At 39.8% G+C, this 10,707-nt stretch overlaps 1 protein-coding gene across 6 annotated transcripts in view; it reads right to left on the reverse strand.

The window, feature by feature from the left end:
* Positions 1 to 5,914, reverse strand: part of CCDC81 (coiled-coil domain containing 81) — a 34,446-nt gene extending 28,532 nt beyond the window's left edge. For 2 of the 6 annotated variants that reach the window (XM_070274193.1, XM_023645607.2), the window contains exons 1-2: positions 5,424 to 5,643; positions 2,976 to 3,095 (exon numbers count right to left, since the gene is read on the reverse strand). In XM_070274193.1, coding sequence (XP_070130294.1) covers positions 2,976 to 3,095; positions 5,424 to 5,502 — 199 coding nt within the window. In that variant the 5' untranslated portion in view covers positions 5,503 to 5,643. Of the gene's footprint in view, positions 1 to 2,975; positions 3,096 to 5,423 lie in introns of all 6 variants that reach the window. The other 4 variants (XM_023645606.2, XM_001493137.6, XM_070274192.1 and 1 more) reach the window with 4 other exon arrangements.
* Between the last annotated feature and the right edge of the window lie 4,793 nt (positions 5,915 to 10,707).

A 10,707-nucleotide genomic window follows, 5' to 3' on the forward strand; every position in this document is an offset into this window, starting at 1 on the left:
TGATTAATATGAACATTCATTCTTATAGCATTTTATAACTCAAAAATTAGGCCAAGGGCCACCAAGGCATGAAAGGCTGTTGTCTGTACATTAGCTGTCTCTATACTTCTATTTTTGCTTAATTCTTTTTTGGGGGGAGGGGTCCTCTTTATAGAGACTCTGTGTGTGTGTTTATCATCTTTCTCCACCACCCTGCCCAGATGATACACTCCATGAGAGCAGGGACATAAGCTGTTTTGTGCACTGAACCTTCGTGTACTTTCAACAGTGAGTAGCATGTAGTAGCCTTCAATATTTTTTAAACGTCTATGCCCATATGACTCCATTACTAAACGTATGAGACAATGTATTTTTTTATTGAGATATAATTGACATATTATATTAGTTTCAGGTATGCAACATAATGATTTGATATTTGTATATATCACGAAATGATCACCATATTTTTGCTCAGTTCTTGACTTGCCTTTCATTCTCATTTGTCACTGTTAAGACTACCAGCAGTCACCTCTCTTTGCTGTTAGTGCTTGGAAGACCCCCTGCCTACTCCTAATTCACTGCTTCTGATCTGCTGTGTTCTTGATTTCAACGAATATGCTAATATTATGTCTGAAATAATAATTTTAAAAACAGACCTTTGGGTAGGGGCCCAAGGGGCTTTCCTTTGAATCAGTGCATAGACTTTGCATTGTTTGCTTTGAATGATCAGAGGGAGGCCTTCTATGTTTATTTTCTTGTTCTGAGCTGTGTTCCAAAAAACTAGTAGAAAAATAAGGAGTTGCCAATAACTAAAGTGTTAATGTGTGATATGAAAGTATACTCTAGGTATAACTAATATTTAGAAATACAGAAAATTATGTCTGTGTTGACATCTCCATCCCAAGCCTAATCACGTGTATTAAAGATACTTTCCAGTGAGGAACTCTTTGCTAATCAGAAGAATGTTATGTTTTAATTCTCAAAATAAAAGATCAAAAACAGTGACATTTACCAGGTTGCCACTTCAGGTCATGATGCAGTTGATGACAAAAGACCAATTCTTTCCTCATTTTGAAAACTGCTTAATTTATTGGTATAACTTTTTTTTCCTAATGGTTTAAACCTCTACCTCAAGCAGAGAAACTGAAGTCTCTTAATTCCAGTATATCAGGGTACCAAATATTTTTAATAATATGCCAGGGAAGGAGCAGGTTAGGCAATGAGAAGTAGCAGTGACTCTCATGGGCATCAGGGAACAAGTTGGGTGATAGAAACTCACTCACCCACCAAGAAAACCAGGGCTGCACACTACGGTGAGCCAAGTGATGAGATTCTGCCCTTCATTCTAAATGGATATACATTTTACTATATGGATATACAGTTTACTATAATCAGGAATTTCCTCTATTCTGCCTCATCCTACTCTATCCCACTCCTCCCCACCCCCACAGACAAAAGAATTCCACAGCTGGCTGCTAAAACCTGAGAAGGTCTTTCAACCAGTCCCAAGTGTATACTGAATTAAAATTTTTATCACGACCAAAAATGTCATTAACTCACTAATAAAACAGAATCTCAGTATCCAGAGTTACTTGGAGAACTTTCAAAGTTTTTAAGTCAAAACTGTTAAGTCTTTCACCTAGACTCATGATATGCAGCTCAAATTTCAGGACAACAATCTACACCAAAAGGAAATGATTTAATTAGGGCCAGGAGAAACTATATAGCTTGCAACCAAACCCTAGTGAAAAGACTTGACTGAGCTTAATTGGAAATTTGAGGATCATCTTTCTTCATTTGAATGATACATTCAAGTCCACTGTGTGTTTTATTCTGTAAAATCTCTTCGAAAAAGTTATATAACAGCAGAATTTATTACTCTATACTGAAATTTGCTGTTTCTCACTGAAGAAAAAGGAAAACATGCACATCATTCCCTTCGGAAGGTTTAAGCCCCTGCAATTCAACTGGAATAGATTTGGAAATATTACAGACTGTGATTTCTAACTTTGACTTTTCTGATATCCCAGAGAGTCAGAGAGGGTATCACTAAATCTCAAAACAAAAAGAATTTTAATCCAGTCTATAAAGCAAATTAAAAAATATGCTACTTTTATATTTTAAGGAAACCTGGGGTTATTATTTATTTTAATCAAACACCGAAATACCAAGAATCACTATTTATAAAGAAGCAATTCCTGGATACACCTTCTATATTCAGTTCAACCTTCATTTGACTTCAAAATCTAAACATTTTGTGCATTCAAAACCATATTTATTATTTTGTAAGTGTGTGAGGAAGACTGGCCCTGAGCTAACATCTGTTGCCAATCTTCCCCTTTTTGTTTGAGGAAGATTGTTGCTGAGCTAACATCTGTGCCAATCTTCCTCTATTTTATGTGGGATGTTCCCACAGCATGGCTTGATGAGTGGTGCTAGGTCTGCGACTCGGATTCAAACCCACAACCACTGGGCCAACAAAGCGGAGTGCATGAACTTAACTGCTATGCCATCAGGCTGGCCCCCAAAACCACATTTTTTTTTGGAAGATTTTATTTTTTTCCTTTTTTTCTCCCCAAAGCCCCCCAGTACATAGTTGTATATTCTTCGTTGTGGGTCCTTCTAGTTGTGGCATGTGGGACGCTGCCTCAGCGTGGTTTGATGAGCAGTGCCATGTCCACGCCCAGGATTCGAACCAATGAAACACTGGGCCGCCTGCAGCAGAGCGCGCGAACTTAACCACTCGGCCACGGGGCCAGCCCCCAAAACCACATTTTTAAACACACTGCCAAGTAGACAGAATACTGTATCTTAGATACAGTCATTTAAAGAGAGGACTAAATGCCCATTCTGTCAATTATAGAATATATGCTTGAAATAAATATTAATGTCAAAAATAAAAGATAAGTTCCCTGACTTTATAAAACATCTTCTAAAATTAAAATACTAATATACAAACAGAGCAAAATATTACAGAGTGATTTAAACACAGAGACCTATTTCCAGAGCACAGTGCAGTGGAAAGATCAGTGCACTGCATGTCTGAAGATCTACAGCCTTCTTGCCTCCTGGGGTTGCTAGCTGTGTAGTCTTCAGTAGTTTCACCCAGTTCACATCTGCAAAATAATGATGAGACCTTCCAAGAACTATAATTACATAATATTAAACTTTGGTGAAACATACAGAAGCAGCAGGATTTAACATATACAATGATGAAAAGTTAATCTATGTGTTTTGCTGAGACTGGGGTTTATCCTCATCTCCTTTACAATGAGTCATTTGTAAAAATTAGTAAGTAGTCATTTGACTCCTGCTTCTGTCATTAAAACAATAAAGCTCTTGCTAAAGTCACCAATGGTCTCCCTGTCAATAAATTCAATGGACATGTTTAATTTTCACCTCTCTGACCCCTCAGCATATCTGACACTGGTGACCACTCCTTTCCCTCTTAAGCACCTCTCCTTTTGTCTTTTGTGTCACTACTCTCTCCCGGGTTTTCTTCCTACCTCTCTAGCCATTTCTTCTCAGTTTCCTTTGAAGGCCCATCTTCCTCAACCCAGCCATTAACCGTTGGAGTTTTTCAAGGTACAGCCCTAGGCCTTTTTCTCTTTTCACTCTATACTCTGCTTAAGCAGTCACATCCATGCCCAGGACTTTAATGACCACCAACATGCAGATGACTCCCAAATGTTTCTTCAGAAGCCCAGACACCTTCCCCCTTTTGAGGTTCTGGATCTGTGTATCTAAGTGCCTACTTGGATATCTCACAAAGGCACTTCAACTTCCTCAAAACCAGGATTTTCCTTCCCTTAAATCTTGTCCTTTATCCAGGGGTTCCATGTCAATGAATGGCACCAGTATCTATCCAGTTATATAAGCAGGAACTCAGAAGTCATCCTTGAGACTTCCCTTCTCTCTCACCTTCCATATCCAGTTCATCACCATAACCTGCAGATTTTACTTCCAAATGGCCTTTCAGTCTGTCCACTTCTCTCCATTTTACCAATTTAGGCCAAGCTACATTCACTCTCACTTAGGTGACTGTTATAGGCATTCTTGACCCTCCAATTCATTCTCCACATTGCAGCCAGAGCAATCTTCTCAAAACACAAACTTGATCCTGTCATTCAACTCCTCCTTAAGCTCCACTGGAAATACTTAATGGCTTCCCATCAGGCTTAACAGAAAGGCCAACACCTTTAATATGACTTACAAGGCCCTGCGTAACCAGCCTCCTTTAGAACACACACGCTCCTGCAGCTATAGAGCAGTCATATTGACCTTCTTTCAATTCCTTAATCACACCATGCTCCCTCCCACCAAGAGCTTTTGCTCTTGGTATTCCCTCTTCTAGGAACACTCTCACTTCCCCTCCTACTCCACTGATCCATTTCACCTACTTAATTTCAGCTCACTCTTCACATCTCAGCTCAAATCTTCTTCAGCAAATCTTTGCACACACCCATCCTCACCCTCATTAACAGTTCTCATTGTACCATGCACCTCCTCCTTGATAGCACTTACTAATTATAAATTTATATTTATTTCTGTGATTATTTGGTTAATTGCTTCCCCACTAGATTGTAAATTCCAAGGATTTGCTTACCATCAGTTCTCTAGTGCCCGGTACATAGAAGGTTCTCAAAACTACTTGAATGAATAAATTATATATAAATTTATAAATATGGTAAATACTTTTAAAATCCATAAAACCATTATATTCAATGCTTCTTTTAGAATTATTTTAACAGGAAAAGCTAGGAGTGATTCGGGGAAAGAGAAAAAAGAGGCATTTACTCCTATTCATTTTGTCTCCTAAAATCATTTGGTTAGAGCCTCGCCAACATCCCTAAGTTAGAATGACTTGATAGTAATAATAGCTTCCATTTCTGGAGCACTTTTCTTCCCAAGGGCTCCTATCACTTGCAGACAGACCTCAGTGTCACTTTGGAGTGACTCTATTCTAAGAAACTATGCTTTTAACCAAGCCTAGTAAGTTTTCTGAGAAGCTGGCAGGTCTTCTTCCAAACACCCAGTTCTTTTTATGTTCATCTCACCTTTTTTTAACACAACCCCAAGATTTCAAGAGCAATAAAAATAGCCCTGTTTTTGCATGAACTCTGAGAAGGAGCCTGATTGAGGTGGTTGTTTTTAGTTAACATTTGTTGAGCACTTATTTAGTGCTAGTCCCCGAACTAAGGGGACTATATATGCATTATCTCGTATAATCAAAACCCTCAGCTGGCTGCTTTCCTTCATTAAGGCAGTCAATAAAGAACCTGTCTCCGGGCATCCAGCGTGAGCTTGATGTGATTACCAACTGGTTGCCAAGGCAGCATGGACAATCCAGGCCCGCCAGAGCCAGGGCATAGGGAAGGAGGTCTTCCGCCTGTCCCCAAGCAGGTGAAGGTTCAGCCCCCAGGGCCCCGCCCCATGTCACTTACCCTCCTGGCTCAGCGAGGGCAGCGTGGGCAGCACCTGCCTGGCCAGGTCTTGCACTGAAGGGATGATGGTGTCCAACATCTCCAATCGCCCGTCGGCTCCGTGCTGGGTCCTCAATGGGTCTCTTTTCTTCCTTCTTTACGTGCAGTTTGTCCAAAAGTGATTTTCCCACCCTCCTTCCCTCTCTCCCCCGAGCTTTGGATGTGGCTTAAAGATAAAAATTACCAAATCTTGATTTTTTTTTTCTTTCTTAACTTAAACGTTCCTTCTCGCAGTTCCTCTCCCCGCTCTGGCTCTCCCTGAGCGGCTCCCGCCACAGGAACCCGGAGAGCTGTCCGGCGCCTGAATCAGAGTGTGCGAATCCACGCCCTCGGGCCCAGGGAGAGGCCCACTGAGAGCGTGAGACTGAGCCGCGAGCGAAGGAAGGGGACCAGGGGAGAGTAGACCAGCCGAGCGGAGGGCTGGGCGCGTCGCTAGGACGCGACAAAGGCTCGCTCCGTTGCTAGGGCGTCAAAGTAGGGCCTCGGCCCCGCCCCCTAAGATGGGTCGGGCCCCAGGTTGCCCGAGTGATTCGGGAGCACCAGGCTGCGAGTTTGGAAAGTAACAATGTTTTTTAACTTTATTTTTTCCTTCCCCTTATCCAGGGCAGCGAAGAGACTTAGTTGCTTTTGTGATCACCTTGGACAAATCTGGGAATACCTTTTGCCCCGAGTGATGGACATTTGAGTCTCGGGAATCTGTTTGAGGGTTTGAGTTTGAGCTGGAATACCTTTCTCGGGTTTGGTTTTTCCTGGGCTCCTCTCCTAGGAAATGGAGGGCTGGAGGATAGGAAGGGAGTTGACTTTTTAAAATTACAGTCATGTTTTTTTCCTCCCTGTACACTTCACAAATCTCGTCCTGTAGAATTGTTGTTATACTCTCCCCTGTACTGATAATGAATTATCACAAAGTGAACACACCCATGTAAACCCCACCCAGGTCAGGAATAGAACTCTATCAGTACCACAGAAATGCACCTTATCCCCCCTCCAGGCATTATCCCAACAAATACTATAAATTCGTTTTGCCTGTGTTTCAACTTTGGGAATCATGTATTCTTTTGTATGTGGCTCTGTCGCTCCACATCATGTTTGTGAGATTCCTCCCTGGTTTCTGTAGTAGCAATATGTTCGTTTTCACTGTTGTATATTATTCCTTTATATGAATATGGAACCATTTATTTATCCACTCCACTGTTGAGGGGACATTTGAGGTTGTTTTCCTTTGGGACTAGTAGGAATAATGTTGCTGCAAACATTCTTGAATAAAACTTTTGATGCATGTATGTACTCATTTTGGATGTGTATATAACTACAAGTAGATTACCGGGTCTGGGGAAATACAGATTTTAACAGATAATGCCAAGCAGATTTCCAAAGTGATTGTTGCAATGGTGATGGGAGGGAGGAACTTCTGGCACTTAGTGTGGACAGAGAGGAGGGATGCTCAACCACCTGCAATGTACAAGACAGTCCTGCACAGTGAAGATTGTTCCACATTCTGCACCGTTTTTTAATATCTCATCAGACTTCCATGTAAGAAAAAAAAGTCTGCTTTTGAGCCTAGAAAAAAATCCACTTTACATGTAAACACAAAGAAGTTTTTGCTCAATTTCAATATCACTTAATTTCCTAGGAATTTAAAATCCAAGCAAATTGGGGGAAGATCATGCTTTTTTTCGGGATTTAAGAAGAATTCTTTCACATTTAGGAAAATTATATCATCACCATCAATGAGGCTGGTGGTGGTTGAGTAGCCAACACACCTGAACCAGTCTGCATTTGTAGCTGTTGCATTCATTCGTAGTGATTCCTCCTAGAGATACAAGCATGTGATGATGTCGTTTGCCTTCCAGCATAGTCCTGCCTGGATATATACATGTTAAAACAAGTATTATTTTACTATACATTACTTACCTTTAATTTCTCTATTATACTAGAGTTATGATTTATATTTATTTTTAAAAGGTATGGGTAGATAAGCTGTATTATCGATAAACCTCATTTCAGAATAACAACAAAGAGTTAAAAATATTTGTTATAAAAAAGAATCATTGTGTCTAACGGGACTGAGAGTCTCTGTGCTGGAAAATGGCAAGCTCTATAGTTCAGACTCTTTCTCTACTTTGTCTACTAAGAAGCTCAGAACAAAGTTTTGGGTCTTTCTTAGCCAGTTTCTTGGAAAAATAATTTCCTCCCACTCTTCCCTTTACCGCCTGCCTTTTGTCCTCCAGTCTATTGCTGGGGTTAGTCTTGAAGCACTTGTCCTTGCTGAGTGGACTGTCTCAAATCCTTCGGGGAAATAGGCAGGGAATATTGTTGAATGGATCAGCAGCAAGCAACAGGCAAACTGTTTCATGACAGTCGTCTTGACAACAATTGCCAGGCCAGCTAAGTTTTAGTGGCAATATCAGCATTCTTGTTCTATATTAAGATAATAATGGAATTGTAAAAATATATTAGTTTCTTAGAATGACAAATTAGACTTTGAGTTAAGTATGATGACCATCTTCAGTTTCAGAAGATGGTTATGAACGACTGCTAATTGTTAGTGAATTATAGATGGCCAAGGAGGATCTACAAATAATAAAGACAAAGACTCTTCTTTCAAGGTCTTCTTTTCCCTTTGTCAAAGTTCTCTTGACAAAAGAGGCTGTGGAGATACATGTGATCCTGTGTTTAGCAGCTTCCAGTGAGCTAGAAATATTACATATCCTGAAAACACATACCCTTCAGTTGATGACAGAGCTCAGGCTAACCATGCAATTCCACTGCTAAGAATTTGCTCTTTGGATATACCTGCATGATACATACAAAGAAATATGTATGTGCAACATTGTTTTTAATGCTAAATCTTAGAATTAACCTAAGATAACCATCACAAGGAACTAGTTAAATTGTAAATCTGTACTTTGGAATACATGTTTAAGAGTTTTCTTAAAAGAAAGTTGTATATTTACATACTGATATTTGAAAAGTTTCAAGATATAAGTGAAAACCCATTGCAGAATAGTGTTTATAATATAATCCTATTTGTTTCAAATATACATATAATGTAAATATACATGAATATTCATATATATGTTTGTAAATACGTAGAATATTTGAGGAAAGAAGCACAAAAAAATATTAGCAGTGGTTATTTTTGCAAAGTGTGAAATTGTGTGTGGAGATGGAAGAGTTCAGGGAACCTGTTTACTTTTATCCTTTATTTACTGTTTACCAAGAGCATGGATTACTTTAATAATATTTTAAAGATAACTTACAAGAGAAAGAGAAACAGAGAGAGAAGTACAGGCAGAGTGCGAGTGCAGATATTTATATGAACACTGAAAGAAACAAACTGAGCCAAAGTTTTCCAAAATATTATAATGTGCTTATACTTTTCTGTAGGCTCCAACTTGCCTTGCAAAACCCACGTTGAATGGGCAGTCACTTTTACCCAGGCCTCAAAGCATACTCAATACTCAGTGGCTCATATTAAGGGCAACTCAGAAACCATTGAAAAAGAAACATTTATAACACTCTTGTTTTGATACTACACAACACTAGAATAAAAATTTGCCATATATAATTTAACCCGCATCTATTGAATATCTAATTTGTGTCAAGCACTTTGCTATTTGCTGAGAGAAATACAGCAGTGGAAAATCCCTAAACATGAGAAGTACATAATTCATTCACCATTTAATAAATATTTATTGAAGAAGGGTCTAAAACCAGGATTGGGCTCCAAAGTCAATGTGTAAATTGAAAATTGGATATGGGCAAAATCACTCTAGAAATACCTTCTTAGGAAGGCACCATGTTGGAAACCCACATACCATCTCTTGGTTCCTAAACCCAATACAGCCAGTCTTTCTCTCCAGCACTGGATCAGATCACTTCCTTCAGGTGAACAAGTAATGAGGCAGTGGCTTGTGATTAGGAAACCAGTCTTGCTTGAAAAATTCAACAAAATAGTAGAATTGTACTCAGCCCTGTGAGATGCTTACACTATGACAGGTACTTGGGAATTGAGATAGAGTGAAAACATACCAGATGCGTATCTTCAGTCCCTTGCTAACTCAAGATCTTATGCAGAAGTGGACTTGTGGGGTCTTTGTATCATGTCAACTTAGCTAAGATGGAACTGCATTTCCCAGAATTCCCTTCCCTCTATGATTCTAGGTTAGGGTTAGTTAAAGAGAAACTTGTGTGAGATTGGGAAGGCAGAAGTAAAGCAGTGGACATTGTTATGCTCTGAAGATCATTATAGGGCCAGGCGCTGATCTGCTGGCTCACCGTGTAGGCATGGGCCTGCAGTTCTCCAGCTCCCATCACATCTCCTCCTTCAGCTTCTCTGAATCTTCAGGTAGATGCACGTTCAACAGTGTGCCCAAAGGCACCACCTTATCCTGCAGGTCACTCATATCACTGAAGTTAGATGCAACAAGAGACAGATGCAAGTTCCAATTTGTCCTCCCAGGTTCTGATTTGTCCTTGTGGGTTCCAGCTTGTCCTCGCCAGTTCCAATCTTTCCTTGCTTTCATCCATTTCATGACCATCTTTCCTTCCTCACTGCTGGCCCCGGTGACTTTAGACCCAACACCAAACATAGACTGCTTAACCAGTTCCTACATAATGTAAGGGCTAATGCCCATAATAAATCCTGTATATCATTCATAGGGGTTCTGCTTCTCTGACTGAATTGTAACTGGTACAGGACTGGGGATTAAAATTGAAGTATATAAACTTAAAGTATTTGCCCATCTTTACTTAGACTAGAATTCACATAAATTAAGTTCTTGTTCACTGCAAATCTACTGTAAAAATATGTTAACTCTCATGTTAGAGCTATGAAGAAAATGTAATGGAAGTATAAGAGGAGGGAGACTACTTCTAACTGGGATGACTGGTCTAAATGCGAAGCAAAGAAGTTTGGGCTTTATTTGGAAGGTATAGATGGTTCCTGAAGTCCTTGGAATAAGAGGATGATCTGATCACTCACAGACGCAATATTTTTCAGTATTGTATTACAAAGGGGTTTGTGCAAACTGGTGCAGCCACTATGGAAAACAGTATGGAGATTTCTCAAAAAATTAAAAACAGAAATACCATATGATCCAGCCATCCCACTACTAGGTATCTATCCAAAGAACTTGAAATCAGCAATTCCAAAAGTCCCATGCACCCCTATGTTCATTGCAGCATTATTTACAATAGCCAAGACATGGAAGCAACCTAATTGCCCATCAACTGATGACTG

Source organism: Equus caballus, chromosome 7 (genome assembly GCF_041296265.1).
Source record: "Equus caballus isolate H_3958 breed thoroughbred chromosome 7, TB-T2T, whole genome shotgun sequence".
Taxonomy (NCBI): domain Eukaryota; kingdom Metazoa; phylum Chordata; class Mammalia; order Perissodactyla; family Equidae; genus Equus; species Equus caballus.